Source organism: Cyrtonyx montezumae, unplaced genomic scaffold, assembly GCF_038088225.1.
Source record: "Cyrtonyx montezumae isolate F1298 unplaced genomic scaffold, pur_monq_1.0 scaffold_6, whole genome shotgun sequence".
Taxonomy (NCBI): Eukaryota; Metazoa; Chordata; class Aves; order Galliformes; family Odontophoridae; genus Cyrtonyx; species Cyrtonyx montezumae.
This window is the reverse complement of record NW_027072067.1, coordinates 16133564-16157699: the sequence shown is the minus strand read 5'-3', so window position 1 is coordinate 16157699 and position 24136 is coordinate 16133564. Positions and strand designations below refer to the sequence as shown.

Below are 24136 nucleotides of genomic sequence, written 5' to 3'. Positions count from 1 at the left end.
AATATTTAACATAAAGCTATTCATTTGAATTCACCTTGTTTATATTTCCTCCATAGCAAATACTTTATTTCAAATAAAGATAGCTTACTTGCCAAAGGAGCATTGTAGTGATATATGGATCAAAGCACAACGAGCCTAGTAAGTAACTTGATACAGAATCACATGTAATCTATAGAAATGAGTAAGGTATTCAGCTATAGCTACAGATCAGCTTGTTCCAACTGTCTGATGAGCTTGGAAGTAGCATTTATGCACCACTATTCAGTAGCCTGAACATGGATGCTTACTGACATGTAGGCACAGTGAGTAGTCTTAGCAGGACTCCAGATCCTGACTCAAAAGGCTGCAAGTCCTCCTAAGTCCTGCATCCTGTCTGCAGGTGTGAGGATGTCAAGGCCTCTGACACGGATGTCTGTATTTTGGGTAAAGCAACCCTACTACTTTTGTACTCAAAAATATCTTCGACATTTGAAAACTTTACAGTTATTCCACAGTAATATTTTGTCATTTTGTGGCTGCGTCTGTCTTTACACAGTTATAGCATGAGACATTACCAGAATCCTGGTATCCAAAATAAAAGTACAGAGCAGACACACCTGACAAGAGTGGAAAGGTAAATATGAGGTAGCTGCTTATATTCGTGAAACACAAGCTCCTTTACGTTTCTAGAGAATAAAAAAAGCAGAAATAATGCTTGGGTATCAGGAATGCCTGCTGTGCCAGTCATGCTTTCTGTGTATCAGTCTTTAACTGGTTGGTGCTACAGCACTTCACGCAGTGGTTTCAAGAGGCAAGAATAAGCTGCTATATGTTTGCTCTTCCCGCTGCTCTTTGTGTGAGAAAAGATTTCCCTTCGCCCACTTTTCGGTTTTGACATTGTGTATCTTCTACTTCTCAACAATTGTATCGGTAACTGCATTGCTTCCTGATCTTAACAAAGCTTCAAGCAGCAGTTTAAGCACTCATAAGTGTCAGCAGACATGGGGAGGGGTTGGATTATTTCAGGGTTGTGACACTGGATGGAAGGAATATAACTTGCATCTTTTCAACAGAAGTCCATTCCTGCAGTCGCTGGTGATGTAGATCGGGACTTTCCAGGACAGACTTCTCAGCTTTTCAAAGCCAATGTGCAATTCCAAAACCTTTAATACAAGCACTTATTCAATTTATCATGTCTTGGAGCATCAGCACGTTTAATAAAATCAATAAATAGGCACCCCGTGGAAGGAAGATTTTTTTTTCCCAATTAGACTTCAGACAATGCTATATTATGTGATTAAGGGAACTTTGCCTCAAATTTCAAAGTGGTGAATCTCAGGTTAACTCTGCTAATGGCAGTTAACACAGATGGCTGAAGAGAGTAATTATCTTCTTTAGCTTTCTGCCACCTGCCACGAGTGAACTTTGAAAGTGTTTTCTTTAATTGCTCAGAATTACTCTTAATCACACAAAACAGATACTTAAATCCTGGTCAGATATTGCAACTCAAGAGTAAGATTTTAACCCTGAGCATGTGACTCAAGAAATTACCATCACGTCTGACAGCACAAAGCAGGCTGTGTGCTGTGACAGTTGAAAAGATTAATCCTTTCTCTCCCAGGTTGGAGAGAAGTTTGCAGGATAATCATAAAAGTCCTGTGGTCTGATCCAAGTAATTACTAGAGGAACCCAAAGGCTGCATCTGCAGCAGCAGGAAAAAAACTCACACAATTTCTTCCTGCTGATATGCTTTCTCTGGCAAATGGTCATTTTTAAAAGCCACAAAATCAAATGAGTAAGTCATCTTAAAAATGTCTTACTCAACAACTTAAAGATGCAATGTTAAGTATATCTGAGTGATGAGTCAAGGCTTTTTTAGTTTCCTAAAGACATATTTTAACAGAGATAATAATCCCATTTCTGTTGGGGCAGCATTTTGCATTAAATTGATGTTGGGCACTTAAAAATCACAACATGACACCTTTTGGAAGTTTCTGGTGATATTATATTTTATACTATGTTTTTTGCAATATTTTATAGTAGCAATTCTTGCTTCCCCACCATTCAGAGGTGATGGATTTGTTGGAAGAAACAGTAAGTCTTCCCTTTCCTCTTTACTTCCCCTCTTGATATCTGCACTCAACAAGGGCAAACTCAGACTCTGCGGAACTGAGAAGTCGTCTAATTCTGCTCACTGACAGCAAAAGCCATCTTTAAGCTGAATCACTGCACTAAGCTGAAGAGGCTCTAATGCAAATCCTGAGTTTCAGATAAAGTGATTAAGAGAAAAGAAAGAAAAAGGGGGAGAAAAAAGAAAACAAAACAAAGCAAAAAAAAACCCCACCAAACTTAGTATTTGATGAACTGCTGTCAATAATTTTCCATTACTGTTTCTCCTAAATTCATTAGAAGAAGTTCCCATCACAATATCCAAGTTGTTTAGAGGAAAATATACTCTTTAAGTTCAAATGAAAACCAAATCCAGGAGCAAACAGTTTCACATCTCAGTATGAAGTCCTCGTTCTTAGTAGAGGTGATTTGAACTGTGTGTATTACAGCTTTTTGAGAAAGTACACTGCTTTCCAAAATTAGTCCATGATTCTGAAATGAAATAAATTCATGAACACTGCGATTTCACATCTTTGTGCATTCACAGCTCTGTATGTTCAATGTGTGAGTGGCAATGTGAAAGGAAGGCCTTTTAGAAACACAGACCTGGAAGGCATCTTTTAGAAGCTTGTGTTTCTTCACCTATCTGAGGAGAGAGAGAGACCCAAAATGTGAAATTAGTGCTGGGTGGTAAACTTCACAAAGAAGTATTTCTGAACTTGATTGTTATGGAAAACCATTATCTTTAGCACTAAGTTGGATATCAGGGCTTATCACTGTGCTCCATCTTAGCTCTGTTTCATAAATTCCTTGAACAGAGCTGACTGCCACTCCTAAGGCCGCCTGCCTTGGCTGTTTAAAATGTCCATGAATAGGTGTGAGGTCTGAGTGGGTCATTTACCCTGTGTGTTCATAACCCAGCGGGGAATGTTTGAGTAATAGTAGTAGTTGACTCTGTTGCTTGGTAAATAACAAACTATTATGGGACAAGTATAGTAAAGGTCAAGGTCCACTTTTTTTCCCCTCTGTAAGAAACATGCTTACTCTATTTCTAGCTTCAGTTAAAAAAAAAATGCTTCTCATAAAGTAGCATTTGAGAGTATCAAAACTTATGACACACGGAATTTAACTGTGAAAGATCAAGTTTTTTCAGTGAAGCTTGCTTGAGTATCCTTATTATCATCTGGCTCCAGCTTTCATATGTTTGCTACAATGGTAATAATGATAAGAGTTCATAAAATGTAGATATTTTCTTACAGATATTGCCAGAAGGACAATAGGTTTTTATAATCAGCCCTGGTGCTGGCCAGAGGAAGCTCGCTGCATTCTGCTGCTGGTGGTGCACAGTGCTCACAGGAAATGAAAACAACTGCAGGCAGAGGAACGATTCAATGCAATCAGTGCATCACCGCACGATAAGTAACGGGCGTTCTGATTTTAATGGACTAAATAGTGTAATGTGTTTAGTTTGGGAACCTCAGAGTTTAATCAAGTATTTTTTTAAATTTTGAAACAGGAAATGGCCTTTTCTCAGAAGCATATACATATTTGCAGTGCATCAATCAGTCCTTGAGTCACACGGATCCTGAGCTGTCTTTACTCTGCCATTAGCATGAGTTTTTTTTCTGAAGAAACTCCTGGTCATTCTGGTAGTGTGGCGTGATTTGATGAGCTGCTGCAGCTGGTTTTTCATTGGTTTGCTCCATTCAAGGCCTTGTCTTAATTCTGTTTCTCCAAGCCAATGTCAGGCTGTGGATTAGCCACTGTTTCCCAGGAGTTATTTCAGGGAACTGGGTGCTATTTGGGTGTTACTGGCCTGGGCTCCTTGCCCCAGCAAAGGCCTGCTCTGTGCCTGCTGGGCAGAATGCTGTCCTCCCAGTGCAACAGGTGCTGCAAACAGGACAGTAAAGATTCATTTTTCTCACCTTTCATTTCTAAACTTTCTCCACAGTGTGATTCTATGTGGTCAAGTCAAACTTGAAAAGCTTCTGAGTCCCACTGCCATGCACAAGTGTTCTCAGCTCCAGCTGATGCTGAGGGGAATGGGCACACTCTCGCTGAGCACAGTAGGTAGCTTTTTAACACTGCACGAGTGTCAGATTTTAGACTAGATAGCACGTAGCTATGACAGCTGTCTTTTAAATTATGCAGAAGAACAAGCTGAGGACAAGTCTAAGTGGGCAGTGGCTTGTTAAAGGAATCTGCCTAATACAGCACTGTTTATTCCTCCAGAAAGCACAAATACAGTATCACTTTGCCATAAAATTAGGTAAAAGTGCAGGTGCACGTATTTTCTGACATGCTTGCTAGGTGCCATGATTTAAATGTTTATTTCCAGACATAAAATATGCTCATACACTCACACACGTTTCTCTCTCTTCTAAGATTACTGATGACTTATCCTTCCCCAAAACGAGACAGAAAATTTACCAAACGTGTATCATTAATATACCCACTCACTGCATGTTTTTGAAAAGTCTAATTCATAAATTATGCATTAAGCTAGCAACTGTACATGCATGCACTGACAGGATATTATTATGACAAAGGCAGCTATCTTTTCAAGAAGTAGGGGACATTAAAACACTACTGAATGACAAGCAGAATCGGGAGCCTTTCAGCAGCATTTAATCAGAGACTGTTCTGGAAGCTAAAAGACAGTGCTGGGAGTTCCATTCTTTCCAAAGAATCGGATGTCTCGGAGTATAATCCTCATATAAATCCCTGGTTTACATGCAGAGGATCCCCACAGACTATTGGCTTTGGTACCTCACAAGAAATATTTTCAATATTACAGCTTGAATTTAAGGAAGGTTTTATTATCCATGATTTTCTTTTCTTTTTTATTTATTTTTTTCTTCAAATTCAAAACCAGATTAAATTAAACTGGGAAATATTTGAAATGCTTTCAAGTAAACAATCAGTGTAAATGGAGAGGGTTGGAAATGTTCCTGTGTAAGCTATGGGCAAGGCTTGCTGAAGCAACCTTTAGTTGAGGAAGACATACTAGATACATTAAAACCACTGAAGAAAAAGAATCCAGCTCTGAATACAACATTACTGTGCTTCCAAATGTTTCTGAGTGATATACCAATGCTCACAGCTTCATGTAATCAGCTGTCACACTGAAAGTTATACACTGCACAAAAAATAATAGAAAAGAAATGATAGCAGGGAAGCAGGCGTTAATTTACAAAGAAAATCTTATGAATTTTATGATTTTTAAAAGCAGGAAATATTGAATTAAAAATGTGCGCCCAATATTTGAGCTAATAAAAATGTATTTTGGAAGGTAACCTTTTATGGCTATTATATTCATTGACATTTGTTTTCTGTTCGTTTGCTTCCCCACTACTGTCTTCCATGGTATCATGCCACCATGACCAAAGTGACAGACTTTCGTCTCTGCTGGATTAATCAGTGTGTTCTTTGATCCATAACATATGCTCCTGGTAGACATTTAGAGTCAACATATTCAAGATTTGTGGTCTGGCAGTTCAGTGCCTGACGTTAACCTAGCTGACAGACAGTTTAAAGGGTTCAATTTTTTTCATTTGAGCCTGTCTTTCATACGTAAGAAAAGTTAAACAAACATGCATTGTTATACATTTGGGTTAATATCTTTGCTTAGAGAGTCCTTTTTTTCTGGCACTCAGAAGCTGCCCAGACAAATCTCAGATCCGTGTAAGCACCATACGTACATTTTTCTGCACACCATAGGCCCAGGGCTCCCATATTCATGGTCAGAGCAGGCTGCCTGCTTGGAGGAGGACATAGGCTGCACACCATGGCTTTGGAGATGTCAGGGGCTTTGTACTGCTTTGCTGACACTGCATTGCAGGTGCTGCAGCCAATGGAGAAGCCCCAGGAGCAGTTACTTAAGGTGCTAAAAATTTCCCTCCTGGGACTTAGAGGACTTTGTGGTAAGAACCCAGAACCAGCCCTGGGAGATGGTGCTGAAGACAGTTCAGGATGCAGAAGGAGCAGGGCTCTCTGCTTTCAGCTCTCTGCAAGGAGCTCTGCTCCTGGCCCTGCTCATTTGCAGAGGATGAGGACTTGGATTGAGCTGGTGATTGATCCCAAGCTAGCTTTGCTCTGGGAGCTGTGTTAAACTTGTTAAAAGGTTGCATCAAAGAAAACTGGTAATGGGTGGGGTAAAGGTGCCAGAAGGGGTAGGGTGGTAACTGAAGATATTTTTTCTTTAGAATCTCAATTAAATTCATTGATGAGTTTCAAACTATTTAATTATTTCTTCACTGGGAGGTATAGCACATGATTTATGACCCAGCTCCTCCTATTCTGATCATACTGCTGTAAAATGCTGCATAATATATTACTTTCTACTATGACATGCACAGATAGAAATGGCAAGTGTAAAATGGGATTAGCTATCCTCAAAATAGTCTGGTCTTGAAATTACTTACATAAGGACAGTGCTGAAACTCCCTTTGACCTCTGGGGGTGCTGAATTATGTCCCCACCCCCATCTTCTACTGAAGACAGGAACAAACCTGTCAGTGGCTGACCTGTATTGGGCCCCAAAATATACTGTGTAATACAAAGAAGAGGAGATTGCTTTGTGGTTTTATATATATATATATAAAAAAAAAAAGCATTGTCCTGCCATGAAGAATTAAACAGAAAATGAATGGAGAAACCAAATGACAGCTGCTCCCTTAGACTTCAAGGTTCAGGAAACTGTACTTTGTGGGAGTGGGAAGAGGCTGGCAGGCTGAATTGTAAGAGAGTAATTGTATTATAAGAAGATTATGGAAGATTATTTTGCTTGCTGGCCTCAGATTTCTGCAAAAACAATCCTGAGTTGCATCCTACAAGGCAAAATGAATTCACCCTTTCCTTTAAATGACAGGGTTTTATTAATGGCATATTCATTTGGTGTGCTCAAAATTAAAAATGGACTCGTATTACAAAACATTACATGCATCTTCCTTTCATTTGACAACATGGAGCTCAATGAGATTAACAGTGTGGCACTTCATAGCGAGAAAAAAAAATAATTGTTTTTTCAATATACAACCCCCCATAATAATTCAGAAATCAATATGCATCCTCAGAGAATTTCCCCCAGCAGAGATTTGGAGGAAGCAGGGTGGCCTGCCTGCATTTCCTTATGAATGTGGAGCTGCTGAAGCCTTGGCTAGCCTGACTTTTTCTGGGTTTTTTTTTGTTGTTTTTTTTTAACGTTTAACTATAACCACTGGGACTGCAATCATAGCTTCTACTGGCCTCATATGAATATTAATAAGACACAGGGCCATGGAGCTCCTTGCTGATTTTGACAGTTTAAAGGATCAGTTAGTTAATTAGAAGATGACATGGCACATCTCATCCCTTGGCTCTGTCCTGCCTTCTGTCTCCTCTTTTCAGTTTCTTTTTTGACATGTTAGATTACATCATTACTTGTAGTTTCACTTGTTAGCCACACCATGAAATGAGAATATTTTAAGCTTTAATTATTTTGATTTCTATTTCTGCTAAGAACATGAAACTCAAAGCATACAGAAACTTGAAAATCAAGGGCCTAGGAATATCTGTTAGTCATTTTATAATCTGCTAAATGCAGCCAGTAAACAGGAAGGGATTTTTTAAGTAGCAAAGAAAATTATGTCAATTACCATATTGGCAACTAAGCTATTAAGTAGGTGCCCTCATTGTCTGTGTTTTGTTTGTGAGTTGCTTAATGTTTTCATAGGTGCCTTTCTCAGTAACCTGAAGTTTCCTCCCTCCAGCCATGAACTGATTGAGCCTCTGGACATATACATGCAATATACATGCAATCCAGTGTTCATTCCACTGTGCCAACTTAAAAAAAAATGTGTGTGAGTTTTCTGTCATCATCGCAGTCAGAACAGCCAAAAATAATTGGAACAGAAAGCATGGTACTATACAGCAGCTCTCTCATTTTGGAGAAGGAGGAAGGAGAACAAAGATGGACAGTGGATAATATGTTTCACTGAAATGTTTTTGAATTTCTCAGCTGTATCCTTGATAGACAAGCCACAATCCCAAATATAAAAACAAAAACATTTAAGCTGTAAAACAATAAAAACGTTAATGCTTTATGGCGCAGTGTCTCACTGCAGTTAGCCATCAGGACAGGAATTCTGGACATGCAATAATACTTTGAAAGAACCCAAATCATTTATTTTGTGTAGGAATGAACTGCCTTGTTAATTAAAACTCATCTTCCAAGTCAACATTCTGTCTGTAAAATTATCAAGGATGTTGATCTATTCTTGCAGAGTAAGCAAAAGAAACACAAGTGTCTCACTTTCTTGGTAGGATAACCAGTCTGAAAAAGAAGAGCTGCAGGAAAATCTCATTCCATTTCCTGCACTGTGGAGAGCCTGCAGCTATGGGGCTTCATTTTAAATTATGAGATTAGTGAGTGAATGTATGTTCCAATAGGAATGAGTATTTCTAGGTTATTATGGGTATTCATCACTGTGTCTGCCTGTGTACTTTCACATTTCTTTTAGCAAACATTTATATTTTTGTATTCATTTCAATTCCACTTAATCAATACTCGTTCTCAGAGTATGTATATTGAGGGAAGGAACGGCAGAGAAATCATGCCTACACAATAATTCTGTGTACTTAGCCAATACAGTAACCTGTGTAAGTAATTCATTTTTCTCATTAAGGTAAACGTGTACCATTGATTCACAGTGCTGCACAAAAATGCAGTGCTAATAATAAGTGGAAATAGCTTCCACCACCACTTAAGATGGAGATAGATCGAGTTAACTGTGGAAGGAACACTGTGAGTTTTGTGGTCTCCAGGAATGAACTGTGCACACTGGAGCAGAGTTGCTTGTTCAAAGTGAGCCAAGTAAGATGTGAGAAGTTTCCTTCCTCTGTTATAGAAGGCATTGTGGCTCCAGGATATCTTCTATCAAATCAGTGTTACCACAATAGTGTCGATTTCATAATGGAACAAGAGATGAACGGTGTAGCTGCAGTTTCGTAGGCTGGTGATATCATACTGTGAACAGGATAAATGGAAACCAGACACCACATAAAATTGTTGGTGTATTTTATACACTGAGCAATAGAGAACTCAGAGTGCACTAGAGAGCTCAGCAGGACTTAGCCATATTCTGTGTTCCTCAGTATTTGAAAGTTTCAAGATGATGTCTCTGTTGGCACTAGGAAAACACAGATGAAGTTCATAGCACTGGCACAGCCTGTCTCTGTGACTGCAAACCACTTGAGTCACCATGAGCCTCAGTCACTTGTCTCCTACCCAGTGTGCTTGATCTGTTTTGACAGTACTTTGCTGAAGCAGAGATGACTGCTGCTTCATGTGTGCAGGACCCAGCATGGCTCAGTCACTGCTGGCTCCCTGTGTGAGCCCACACTGGAATTAATCACAGCCCAATTCTGGAGCTGGTGCCTATCACGTTCAGTGGAAATGCAGCTTTCCCAGCTTCAAAGATAAAAATGCATACTTACATTTCCTTCACTCCTAAAAGCTTTAAATTTCATTTCCTTCAAGATCTGCTCATCTTCTGGGTTAGAAATCAGACACCTCCTGTGCACCTGAACATAGAAATGAATACAAAGACAAACATATCAGCAACACTTTTCATATTGACTGCCATTTACCATTAATACTTAATATTCCCACATATCCTTTTTATGAGTTGGTAAATATAAAACTTAATGAACCATAGGTGGCATTCCTGTTTTGCTCTGTTTCAAATTAAGAGTGGAACGGTACAAACTGAGAAATGAAAGCTAATACCTTTTCAAATAGAAAAGTCTTAAAATTCATAATATGAGTAGAGTAGCTAAAATATAAAACTTATTAAAGACTGTGATACTTAGCAGGTCTTGGCTATTTCTGACTGTGTATTGTTAAGTATTATTCTGCTGACCTTAAAGGGAGTTCATCAGGAGCCATTAAGGTCAAGGAGTAGAAGCATTTGGACACAGTCAAACGGATTTTACACCTTTGTCTCTTTCTGACATTACTGTTTTGCTTCAGCAAACTGCCTAATATTAGATAAATCCTATTGGCTCCCTTTCTAAATCACTTCAATTTTCTTTGTCCCTGGGCTACAGTTATATGATCGAGATCCAAAGCTATCACAGACTGTGATATACTATTTTACTTGCCCATTTGTATTAGAATGAACTTTATTAGCTTTTGGGCACGTGTCTATCAGTTTTAAAGATTAAGTATTATGTCAGTGCTTTCTATGCAGCATTCAAGTACACTGAATCATTTTGCCTGCTCTGAAATTATAAAGGAGTATTATCGCTTTTACAAAAAACATTTTTATTTGAAAATGAACCATCACTCACAGCAGTCTGTGCTCACCAGAGCTATCCCTCTAAGGTGATATTTCACTGCAAAAGCACAGTGCAGATAGAAGCTCTGTAAGTAATTGTAGATTTGACAACACAACCTTGTAAACACAAGTGTGTAACTGCCAATCAGCTCCACACTCGTATTCTTTGACTTTCATCATTTCAATAGTCTTAATTTTCGATGTAATGTTCCTGTAACTGTTCTAACAATGATCACAGTGCTTTTACCATGTAAAAAATGACAATTTGTGCAACCTTAAATCTGCAGTTCTTAAATCAAAGTATCTAGTTCAATCACCTGTAAAACATTACAGAGGCGAGCTTTCCTGTTCCAGTATCAAACCCAGCAAATCAAAGATGCTTTCTGAGAGGAAGCTGAGGTTTCTTCTAACACAGAAGAAGCTTATAGAGCATAAATCCAGCCTATAATAAGATTTTCCCATTTCCTTGCCAGTTCTCTATACTTCTGGATTTGTGTTCTTAATGGCTGAATACATTCTGTCATGAATGGGGAAATGGACGAGGATACAACGTCCAGGATTTGAGCTGAAGTACAGCTACTTAAAGTGTGTGCCTCCAGGTCCCTCACTCCAGCACTGCCAGGTCAGAAGTACTGCTGATGGTGATTTTGGAACTGGTTTATTTAATAGATGAAAGAGCACTTCTTTTTTGATTAGTTCATTTTTGGTCCTCTAGTAGCTAAAACCTTGTTGCACCCACTCCATAACTGTGTTTCTCTCTCAGTCTAGTGCGTACATTCTCTGGTTCAGGGATCACCTTTTGTCTTAACTCTTTGACCAGCACTTCTTGGCACTGTGGGAATAGACATCTAGACTGGCAGCCCAAGGAGGAGGAGATCTGTAGGCCATAGTTCAGCTCTCAATATCCTTATTCTCTCCATTACAAGGTCTCAGTAGCGTATTAAACAGTTCTTTACCCTATTCTGACCTTATCATTTCTGTTTTGTAAAGACTGAGTTAACACTGTTCTCGTACATGCTGGAGTTGCATTGCTTACAGTGATGTTGCTGTAATTTTCCTACAGCATTACTGTCTTTCTCAAGTGGCATTAATTAAGGAGATATCGGACTTCTTAAAGAGCTTAGAGGACAGAACGGTCCCTTCAATGATTCAACAATAAATATCATTTCATTTAAGTTACTTCTGAGAATTGGAACTCTTTCAGACAAGCTAAGTGGAGCAAATAAGGATCTCAAGACAGCAACATTAACTGATGGGAATAAAGCCAAAGTTTTACATTTGCTTTCACATCCTCTCTTGTGGTATGTTTTAGTTTAAATATTTTGGCTCCAATCTTGAAGCTTCCAGTGTATAGGCAGATTGCTGTGCCCATATGCAAAAATTTGCAGAACTGAGATCTTTATATTTTTAGTATGCATTTAATTTTTGTGCCTACACAATGTCATAGAAAATCCTCATTTACTTTCAATTATTTAATGCAAGACTTTCCAAAAGGGCATTTTTAAAGTAGGGCCACATCAATTAAATGTATTATTAAGAATCAAACACTTCCCATAGCTATCAGTGGATTGTAGTACTGAAAGTTTGCACATAAACATGGGGAAGAACTCGGAGCACTTTCTCAACAAAGAGGCTCTTGAGATTTAATAGAGGTAAGCCTATGGCTCTAATTAAAAGGAACCCTAAAACACTTCAAGAATTCCAGATACTTGCTCTAAAGTCCAGTTGTGTATAGCAAACAGTTTTCTTTCACACCACTCTATGTAATCATAATCTGTACAGCTTCCTGACTTCTGTTTATGAAACACACCAATGTGAGAATTATTTATAGAGTCGCAGCTGTTCTCTTTCCTAGCCTTTGTTTCTCTCGAGTCTTAAATATTTGTAAAAACGAGAAGAGTAATTAAAGTATTGGTGCATTAAGCACACGTTTCCACAATCACACTCCCTAAATAGGAATCATTTGTTTGAGAAGAACTTGCTAAGTGTGTGTACAAAAATATAATGTTAAATAGTTACTTACATACTAACAAAGCCAACTTGCATTTAAGGAAACAAAATAAACAATGCCAAACCATTACTAATATTACAGTCAACTGCTCAAACATTAGGAACCCCCAGAACTGAGAGCAGCACGTGTGTTTGCCCAGATCTGTGAAGCAGCTATGTGCCATCTGCTCCTTGCACAAAGGACATGAGTTTATTCTTGCTGGTGGGAACTGCTGTCTAAGAGCCAGCACTTGGCAATGCAAGTCCTTACCCTTGACAAAGCTGGCAGTGAGTGCTTTTTAGCCTTTGAGTTCCCTAATAATGTTCCCCTCCAGGGTGCAGATCCCTCATGAGTTCTTCATTTCCCTTTTTATTCTGACTCACCAGCCCGTGCAGATGGGACACTTCAAGTACATTGGTCTTGTACACTCCCTTTACCTTCCAACATCTGACAGGCTTACTCATAAAATAAATCAAACATCTGAGTAGCAAAATTTAAACTAGGCTTGTTTTTAAAAGCCTAGGGATTGCAGGTTGCAGACAAACACAAACAGCAAAACCTGTCCTTAGGATGGGACAGGATTCCCTCCCAGCCACCACACACAACCTGACTGGAACATCCTGCCTCCTGGAGACGAGAGCAGCACCTGCTGTTTGCAGTGGCCCTCACGCTCTGGACATTTTCCATTTTCAGTTCCTTGGAAATTAGCTTTTACACACAAAAACAAATGCCTGATATCTTGGTAAAGGGGATTTTTCAGACTTGGTCACATGCAGTCAGATGGGGAGCAAGTAATCTAGATAAATGCTAATGAAAGCTCTTCCTGGTACCTTGTGTATTCAAAGGCCATTTACCATTGTTCCTAGTCAGCTGGCTCTGTAACATCCCATTCAGTCTGGATTGCTCAGATTCAGCTGGGGCCAATATAATATTCATATTACATATGATGTAAGATGTTCCCTATGCCTACATTTTGCTAAGCTCATTATCTGTGGCATGTTGGTGAGACCACACGTGACACATTGTTAACACGGATGACAGATCCAGTGACAAGCTGCCTTATCCAGACAAACCAAGGCAGCTGGTTTACCCTGACCACACACAACACGTATACTAGTTTCCGTAACACAGTCTGGCTTGTGTATATATGTTACAAAGCTATGGCAATCACACACCCTGTGTAGCTCAGGTGGCTTTCTCCTGCTACCTGTGATCCAGCAGTGAGAATCACTGCACATCTTTGGGTTTGGTGTCCATTCCTGAACCTCAGAAAGAGCACTTAGGTAAAGGAACTGAAGTGCAAGTGTCTCTTTGTACCACCTGGCATCACACACAGAGTTGGTTCATCACTGAAGAAGTCTCTAAGAATTCCACTGAAAAGTTGAAACAACTGAGAACGTGAGAACTGCAGCAGCTGAAAAGCTGGCCAAATTCAGCAGTTTTCACAGGGACAGCACCAACCATCCCTGTGCCAAACTTCACATTCCTGTTTCAAATTCCACTGATACTAAAACTTTCTCAAAGAAAACATATCCAGAATTTCTTAACATGGGCAGGCAATGTATTTTTTTTTCCTGTACTCTTACTCTTGGATACGACTAAAGCACTACTGCTCAAGTATGCCTTTTAAACAAAAATCCACCTTGGACAATGCCCAGAATAGAAGTTTTCAGCCCAATTGTCTGACGTTGGCAAAGTACCATAAAAAACTAGGCTACACTAACAGGAGGCAGTACCACAACTTCTGTCCATGAGATGAACAGAGAAGTATGAATTAGATTTCAATATGGAAACTATCTCAGTTGAGCTAACTGCTGGCCTGACTTTTGGGCTAGCTTATTTACCAGAGCAACAGTGCAACAAAGGCAGCCACACCACTAAGGCAGCGTGCTTGCTCTGTGAGCTAAAGGATCTGAAGCATCTCTGCTCTGTTGGATTTCTGCTGTTCGTACTCTCCTGTCCCAGTGTATGGATTATCTTTTTGAATCAGACGAATCTTCATGAGAGCAGATCATTACTGGTCTCAGGGGTAGTTATTAAATATAATGAAAAATTATCTCTTACAGTCTATGACATCACCACAGAACAATAATAAATTGATGCATTTCTGTTGAAATTACAACTGAAATATCATGCATGTTTCAGGTTTGCTTCTGATCATGTCCAGCTGCATGCTATTTCTGAGAAAAATTCCTGACTGAACCCAGCCACCTGAACTGAAGTTTAACATTTAAATAGCAAGTGGCATTTAGGAATTAACATAATTGCATTAAAAAAGAAAAGCCATAGGCAACATCTTTGTGAACTTTGCTTTAAGTTGCTTAATCAAATCTTGTAACCCAGAATTATTTAGACAGAGCCTTAAACTTTTTGTGCTTGTTTCAGTTTTGCTAGGATATTTAAGAAAACAAACAAACAAACAAAAAAAAAAAAAAAAACCTTAATTCAGTTATCATCATCTTTCCTGCTTTGAGGGAGCACTGATTCCCACTTGCAGGAGCTTTGCAGTTGTTGAAGATCCACAGCCACCAGCTGTGAGCCAGCTGTGGGGATGCTCCCAGCACACTGTTGGATGGAAACGTATCTAACAGCAAGAGCCAGAATCCCTCAGAGAGGGCCAGTACTAGGACCTGGGCTAACTGTCTCACCCTAACCTTGACAGTTACTGTTGCATCAGGAATACTGTGGGAGAAACAGCACATGATCCTCACTCAAAATCTGCTAAGCTAACAGTCAGAAACCAAGTAGATGACCACAGCATGAGATCCAGCCCTCTGCCATGAAATGCCTACATCTGAATTAAACTTTTCATCTCCTGTTATTCTGGCTTCTTTTCTTTGTAGCAGAATAAACTGAAATAAGATTGTAAAAATGCACACTATCTAAATGCTTAAACATTTGGAAAGAGCATGATCAACCCAAATTCATACCATGGGGCAGCGTTTCCTGCAGGCTGAGCAATAGCCATAAAGCCTACATTTATGGGTACTTTTCTAGTTCATTGGGCAGTTCACTGATGTTTTATGTTTTGCATCTATGGCACAGGTAGATCGAGCCATTCAAATACTGAATACATGCCACATCCATTGTACATCTTCTTTGTAAATGGGGAACAGTTTGAGTTTTATTAAAACAGAGAATCAGTTGGCATTAATATTAAACTAAAGCTAATCTATAAATATAAATCCCATGCTTTCTTTCGTTTATTTTTTCTATACCCACATACATTCAGCACTCACATCTCCACTGCTATGCAGTCAAGCCCTGATGGCTGTACATAAGCTTTCAGAGAGAGGGATGTCCTTTCCGTGTTGTGTTAAATTCCTAGTTCAGTCACCTCCTGCTATAACTGAGCCTCTCAGATGCCAACACAGTATGAGACAAAAATAAATGCTCCTGAGCATATCCAACTTTGCTGCAGCCACTGCCGAGTTGCATGCTATTAGATTCATTGCATTGAGCCTTACATTTAAAATGTACTTCTGGTCTGCTTAAATATGTGAAGAATTATCCTGAGGGACCATAGTAAAATGTAGTCATGTTTATTTGTAATTGCTACAAAATGGTTTACAAAATTGTTAGTGTCTTTTATTATGCCTGCTACTGAAGCATTGCCTGTTAATTAGAGAAATTTCAGCTGTCATAGTTGGCAATTATAGCTTCTGTATCACTGTCTGTTATGAATAGTCAATGAGAGCTGATTAATATGCATGAGTAGCAGTATATAGTGCGCGCTTTGCAGCTCGGTGCGGCAGCCAGAGTGAAGCAGCAGAGGGAGTGCTGTGTACTGCCAGGGAGAGGGAAAGCTGTGAAGAAAAGAGCACAGTTCCTCTGCAACGCTCTGTGCAATACCACTGAGATCTGCTCCAGCTCAGCCGACCCACCTGGGTGTTTCAAAGGATATCTGCACGCATGCTTGTTAACAGAGGTTTCTGTGGCTGCACTGCTGAATAAGGAAGATATTTTCTGCCACTTGTTTAAACATGGGATGCAGTTTGTGCACTCTACAGAAGCAAGAAGAGCAGTACAAATTACTGTATGAAGTTTGTCAGGTAAAGCATTAGATTTCATTTCTAAAGCAAATGTTCTCTCTTAGGCATGTAGCCACTGTTAATGACAGAAGATGGGATACCTAAATTGCTTATACAAGTAGAAATGAACGGGTCTGTTGCCTAATTTCATGTGTGTAAGATAATGATTGTTTTTACCTTCCCTACCTTGCACTTGCAGAACTTCAAATACTTAAGTGTATGCTATTCTGCATCAAACTTTTTGCATAATTTTATATCAAGAAGTAGGGCACTGCTTTATTTCTCTAGGATGCCTTATTAAAATTTCCTGAGGAGGGTCATCGCTTGGTCACACACTTTGAGCAAGTTTTGGAGGCACAGGCAATGACTTGATGCTCAGAAGGTTTTGTCTCTGCTTACAAGCACATACAGATACTTCTTTCTGTGCCACGCATTCTTTCACAGCGGAGTCTGGTTCCTGCCAGTGTAAGTTTATGTCCTGTTCTTTCACCTCTAAGTGCAGGAATACCAGCCAACAAACAGCTAGAACTGAAAGCAGATGAAAACTAATACTCTCCACATTTTTATGCATCCAATTATTCATACTGAGCATCTGATAAATTTTCAAAAAATGTGATAACACACCAACTTCTATTATAAAAATATCATTTCCTGTGCTTCTTCTTTTCTTTCTGTCTGTATTGTTTATCTCTCTCAAATTTCTAACTTTGTGACATCTGGAGTACAATTTTGACCAAAACAGTGATGGCCAGGTTTCTAAGAGACACACTCTTGCTCATCTCTTGAAATTACCATCAGCAGATTATGGTTAATCCCCGAAAATATTGAACGACAGGAAATATCTCTGAAATTGTACTTTACTACTCTGCCATTCCTAGTGCTGCTTACAGAACATGACAATTGCCAAGCGACATGAGGATGGGGGGTGGTTTCCCAGCAGTGCCATGTGTTTGCTCGCCAGCAGAGGGTATTGCTCAGCACTGCAGAGTGCTGCAACCCCAGGCACTTCGCTGTGCTGCTACCTGCATCTGATCACAGATACTGATGGCGCTGACAACGCAGTGAATAATATATGTGTTTTGTATGTTATGCTAATAAGGAAGCGATTAAATTTTAAAGATGCAGTTTTGATCTAATTCCCACTTGCTTACCCAAAGGTCACTGTTGTTTTGTGGAGGAAAAAAAAAAAACTTGTGAGAACAAATAGAAAGACATGCTTACTGTCACTTCTATTTATACCAACTCACTTCCACTTGCTAAGCTGCTGTGCATGTGATGACGGGAAGCATTTCAGAGAAGGATATTCAGATCTCTTGGATGTTGTTTCGTACTGAGAACTGCCTTCACATACTGCCTGCAGCAGCAGAGATGGTGCTGGTTCTGTTGGTGAGCCCTCAGCTCAGATCTCACAGTGGCTGTTGTGTAGTTACTTATCCCCCGGGGTGGCAAAGTTTTCATGCAGTCTGGATTTGACATCGGTGAATCCCATTCAGAAGTTCAACAACCAGAGCAGCAGATTATTCATAATTTAATTGTTTACAAAGCATTTGCCACTTGAGATGTGAAATGAAGGAATCAGAAACCTTTGCAACTTACTGACATCTCATAACAGATGCAGGGCAGCATTCTCTAAATACACGTCCTTAAAATCAGTCACAGGAGCAGTCCTGGTGATAGCTGAGCTGACTGAACTGTCTGGTGCTGACTCCTGGAGCAGGGCAGTCTGACAGGGGTGTGGATGTAGGAATCAACCTGCGAAATCCTGCAACCTGGCTTCTGCAGTGGGAACAGCTCAGTGCACAGCAGCAGTAATTAATGCTGAGCATGAGAGTCCTCTGGGGAAACATGGTTGGAATACCCTCAGCTCCTGTAGGAGTGAAAGGTGCATGTAATCCTATAAAACTAGGATTTCTAACATAGATCTGAATTCTTTAAGACTATAAACCCCAATTATTCCAGAATATGAATTATTGTGCAAAGTTATTTCAGTAGCATACTACTTTGATTTCTCTGTTTCACAAGATAGGTGGGAGGGAATTCTATAGCTGAGGGAGAATGTCCAGCTAATTAAATGTCACTGTGACTATAAAAATGTATCCTCGTGTAACCTGAGAGCAATCAGTAAAAATTTAATAGTAAGGGATATGAAAGACCGTTTCCATTTAAAATACCAGGATATAAAAGACAAAAGTTCTAAAATATGTTAGCAGTAATACCTCTTACAGTAGGCTTTATTTTGCATCATCCTAATATTGTGTCATAAGCTGACAGTGCCATTCCTGAGAAAACCTAAAGAAGCTTTTTACAAAGTCTGAGTTAGACCAAAATTTACATAATTCGGTTTTAGGAAATATTGAGCATTGTTACAAATAAATCCCCTTAACCTGATTTTTAGAAGGTTAATGACTCTGAGGTGTAGGAATTCAGAAAACACTTGCAAGAATTAATAATGGTACATAACTGCACTTTCTCTATTAGGCCAAGAGCTTTAATGTGGCTGGGAAAATAATGCTTCAATAAAATACAATTCCAGAAGGTCTGGTACATCTGGCTCCATAAGACCTCATAACAGAGAGCACAAAGAGGATCAAATATACCAGGGCTCAGGCTTTATCCCTTCCTCATCCATAGATAATTCAAAGAGATCCTCTTCATTAAGGGCTTTGGCACATTGCCTACAATTTCTTTTCGGGCCACTGTGAGCTTAATGATGCAGAACAATGGTCTTCCCTCTTGTTGAACACATACCTTATTGTACCTTTAATCACATAATAAAAAGCAAATTAAGACACCTAGTCATTAAAGGCTATTGTAGCTGTGCATATCAATGCTTTGCACTACAGATACAAAGGGGACTGTGGCAGCTTGAAATCTTGATGCAGAACAGTGTCACTGGTGATAAGCATGCTTGGGGCAGCAACATGATGCATACGCCATAGATGTATCCTGAGGTTCACTTCCCATTGCACATAGCATATGAAATGAAGTAATTACATGCTATTAGTTTGGTTTTCAATTTATATGGAAATTTTCTCCAGAATATTTTTGTTGGTGAAAATAGAGGGATAAAGGGAAAGAGTTTTCTTAAGGGTAAAATCATAAAATTGGGAAGATTTTACAGACCAGTTTTCCAGTTTTCTCTTCTTAATGTCTTTAGCTCCTATACAAACAACAGCAGAACTATGGGCTTTTCCTTGGAGTAATCTCCATTGAAGGAAACTTAGAGAAGAATACATATAATAAATAGACTAATAAATAAAATAAATCTGAGGTGGGCATTTGAGTTTGTAAACTAAAAACACAGATCAGGACTTCAGTTTTCTACCTACCTACCTCACTCTAAGCACACATTTACACACATTTAGTAAGGAAAGTATTTCCTAAGTAGACATGTAAAAATGCCAGGGATAAGAACACAGGATTTTAAATCAAATGAGTCTAACTGGACAGGCAATGTTCAGAGCTGTTCACTGGGATTCAAGATGATGGAGTTCATCTATTTCTAACGGTGAGAAGATACCATAGAAACAACACATCAAAACCTACACTTCAAGATGAGAAATTATGGCTTAAGCCATAATGGAGACCAACTCTTTCCTCTGGGCAATCCCTCCAGAACAAGCATAGAAACGCTGGCAGGAACAAACTCACATTGCCACTTCTCTTGCTTCAGATGATCTGAGTGCAGACAATTTCTACTTCTTTGACTGCTGGTACCTCTCACGTATAAACAAACAGTTGATGCAATGACCTTTTAGTGTTTTAAGAACTTGAAAGCTCTGTTCACATGTTCTTTGAGACAAGTACAATGAAAGCAATAGTAAGCAAACTAGATTTGTCCTTTAAACTAGATTAAGATATTGTGTGGCCAAAGTAATATAAACACCAAGGCTAGCATACAAATTGCTGTGCATATGAAAAGAAGGCAGTGATGTGGAAGTAGGTGACACTATATTTCATTTTCAACCTCAAGCAGCAGCTCTTGCAAGGAGATGGATACACAAGTTAGTTGCACTGAGCTCATCTCTGATACGCCTCCCTTTGTCATTAGAATTTTGTTCACGTTTAGAATTACAAAAAATAAAGCAATCAGCGTTAACAGAGACTGATTCAAGGACACAATCTGACCAGTCTTAAACTTTTCTGAGCAATAATGTTATCCCAAATCAGAGCCAAATTGGAGCTTGTCAAAACAAAAATCCATCTCAAAAAGAAAATTCTAATCAAAATTGTAAGGTTTGGGAAACTAAAATAATTGTGTATATATGTGTATATGCTTTTCACACCCTCAAAATTAATTGGGCAGCCAGAGAATTATTCTGCATTTTGGTAGTATTCAGTGTCAAGACTGAACTGGTTGTGCCAATTATAGTAAACTGGTCTACTTGATATACACTATATAACTTCAGATACTCTGTATGTACACTTTCTGTGCTGCAGCTGAAATTAAGAATAGTGTTGGAGTTATATTCAATCACTTAGCTACCATTAAACTTGACCTCAGTGCCAGTTGTGAACCTATCACACTTACTTCAAAGCAGGCATGTGTTTGCTGAAACAAGATGCTAATTCCAAAGGCTTTGTTCTAGACAGGGTTTTCTACTGCTGAATTAGTTCAGCTGTAGAAAAACTCTGCTTGACATACTGGAGACTCATAATCTTCAGAAAACTGCCCTTTAATGATTGTGGCTCCCGTCTGTGGCTCAGAAGTCCCCTTTCTTAATTAGGCATTTACAGAAACTGGCAATTGAAATTTTCCTCTTCACTTGGTGATGAATAATGTAATGCCTCTGTTAGAATTTCTCTAAAGATACTCTTTATTGCATGTCAGAAGAATATTCTGGTCATTAAAGGAACATAAACAAGTTGTGGTATGAAATAAACAAAATGCCTTATGGTCACTTGCAATAGAAATGGATAACTTGACCTACTGCACACCTGAAATACCTTACTGCTTCATAATCTTCCTAAGATATACAGTGCCTTTTCTCTTTGTATTTAGCAGATAAATTGATTAACTACAGCATGGCTCTATTTTTATATTATTATTATTTTAAGAGATAAATGATTGAAAAGATGGGTTTGGTAATGCTTTGCACTTATACATCTGTTTAATGCTATGAAGCAGGTGGCAAGAAATCACAAGGGAGAAGGTGCTAGGGACAATCACTCTGTGCTTCACTGTCACATGTCAGACATGGGCTGGGAAAAAGGAAACATATGGACTAATGAAAAAGCACAGATTTAATAAATGTGTTTTGTTGTGTTCATTAATAATACAACAGAAGGTCATGCTTCATTTTCACTAGGACACTACAACTCCACATTTTTACATAAATTGGACTATTTATTTCAGACACCAGGTAAGTAAATGTAAGCAGATCCAGCTACTCTTCCTGACCCAGTTAGGAATTTGACAGGAGGGTGGAGGAATGAATAATAAATAAATAAGACATACACTTCATTGTATACGTACATACACAGCACTTCAATATTCACTAAACAGTGACTATGGAAGCAAGTCTTCCTACTAACACAATATATCTTTAGGTCAAAAGCTAGAGGCTGCCATCTAAAAGAAAAACTGAAGCATCATGAGACCTGAGACAATACCTTTGATGTATTCAGTAGAATTTCCAAACTCGCAATGCATATCTGCAGATACCTGATATCAGGTGGCTACTGAAGGAGGAGGCCCCCAGATGAATGCTGTTGCATCTGTCACTGCTTCTGGGTTCCCAGATAGCAACACTGGGCATTTTTTCCATCTCTCCCTGACAGCAACTTCAATAACCTTCTTCAAGATAGATATCTTCAGAGCTAACCCAAACTGCTCTTTCCCTGTCATATATCACGGGGACATTTGTGGAAGAAGGGAGGGGTGGAGGATGGACTCAAAAACTGCAGTTAGCAAGCAACAGTGCAGACATGGGAATGGGACTGTTGTGAAATAACATCACTGCAGAAGCATCGTTTTTCAAAATGTTTGACCATGTTTTCCATGCACGGGTAAATACAGATAATGAGAGAAAGCGGGTAGTTGTAGTTACTGAGTTATTCTCATTAGCAATTCATAATTATTTATGGCTGCTGTTTGTACCTCGGTCATAAATGCAATTGATTGGTTCCCTTGGGTCATGCAGCTGAGATGGCAGAGAGTCATTAAAAAGCAAAGACTTGTAAACTTGTCTAGTTTTATACTGACCAAGGTTATAAAGCCATGAACAGATATGCAAGAGATTGTTATATTAATACTGACAAAATATGTAGAAGTATTTATACCCTTATTTAAAATCATTTAACATGATAAAAGCATGTTTAAGGAAAAAAGACTTCAAAATTATAAGAGTTTCAGAAGGCTCAGAATTAATCTAAAACAGTTTTCACTGAAGCAAATGATGAAATAGGAGCAGAGCCTGAGAATCCAGCCAGAAGCAGGTACATTTCAGTATGCAGTGCTGGTGCTGTACTGCCAATACATAAAGGAACTAACTACTTACAGAATAAAAATTCCTTTATTTCAGTGATCTTCTTACCAAGATTTTCCATTTAGAAGTTAACGGTTTCAAGAACAAATGTATTCTGTACTCTTAAGGAAAGATTTTTTCTTAACTATTTTGTCATGGATGGCTCACAAGGCAGAAGGAAATGTGCACACATGGAAACAGCCCATTACTAAACAGTATAATTCTTTTCTCTAAAAAGTAAAAAAGAGAGAGAGGGACTGCCCATATGAGGGAAATAAAAGAGGGATTAGATGGAGCTGCAAGAAGAATTAACCTATATTTTGAACCTTCCTTTTCCAGTTCCTGAGGAAAAGGAGGTTTAGAAAACAGGCTTTTTGCTGCTCTAGTTTCTATAAAATCTTTAAAGTTCTGCTGCCTTTTCGTAATGTGGAGACTTCTTAAGATCTAGCTAAAGAAGTGAATCAGACCATAAAGAGTGTTTTAAATGGAGCACAGACATCTGTAATCTAACAGAACTAGCACCTTTATAGTGCATTTCTCAAGGATTTGCATGCATTTCTACAAAGAAAAGCTGCTTACTCATTCTTAAGCAAAAAACTTTTCTTCTCTGACACTTGTGAAGCAGAGAAGAACCAAAAGCTGTACAACACATGCAAATGTTCACCATTCATGACATGAAACCCATATAGATCAGTCTGACTTGATAGAAAGAAAAATAATTTTCTTTAACAGAAATCTTTCCAGTTTCTGTAGTATATATTACCAAGACCCAACAAGCATCATACATTATTTAAGCAAAAATAAATTACAAAATAATTAATGGTCACACAGTAAACTCTTACACTGAGGGGTTTTTCTGATGGTGTAACTGCATCAGTAGAATAAGGGAAAAGCCACTGATGTCATCTATCTGGACTTTGGTTAAGGCCTTCGACATGGTCCCCCATAACACCCTCTCTCCAAATTGGAAAGATATGGATTTAATCGGTGGACTGTTCAAGTGGCTGATGAGAAATTCACTGCTGAATCATACCCAGAGAGTGGTGGTCAATGGCTCAGTGTCTGGATGGAGTTCTGTGACAAGTGGTGTCCTGCAAGGGTCAGTACTGGGACTGTCATCTTCACCAATGACATAAGACATTGGGATTGAGCATACCCTCTGCAAGTTTGCAGATGATGCCAAGTTGTCAGGATGCCATTCAGAGGGACCTAGACAGGCTCCAGCAGTGAGCCTAGTGAACG

The 24136-nt window shown here is 38.9% G+C and overlaps 1 protein-coding gene across 2 annotated transcripts in view; it reads left to right on the top strand.

The window, feature by feature from the left end:
- The window catches only part of PDZRN3 (PDZ domain containing ring finger 3), a 119295-nt gene that overhangs the window by 74915 nt on the left and 20244 nt on the right, over positions 1–24136 (top strand). The window contains exon 1 of one of the 2 annotated variants that reach the window (XM_065749236.1): positions 16353–16448. The exons of the other annotated variant lie outside the window; for it this stretch is intronic. Coding sequence (XP_065605308.1) covers positions 16380–16448 — 69 coding nt within the window. The 5' untranslated portion in view covers positions 16353–16379. Of the gene's footprint in view, positions 1–16352; positions 16449–24136 lie in introns of those variants that run through there. 2 annotated transcript variants of the gene reach the window in all.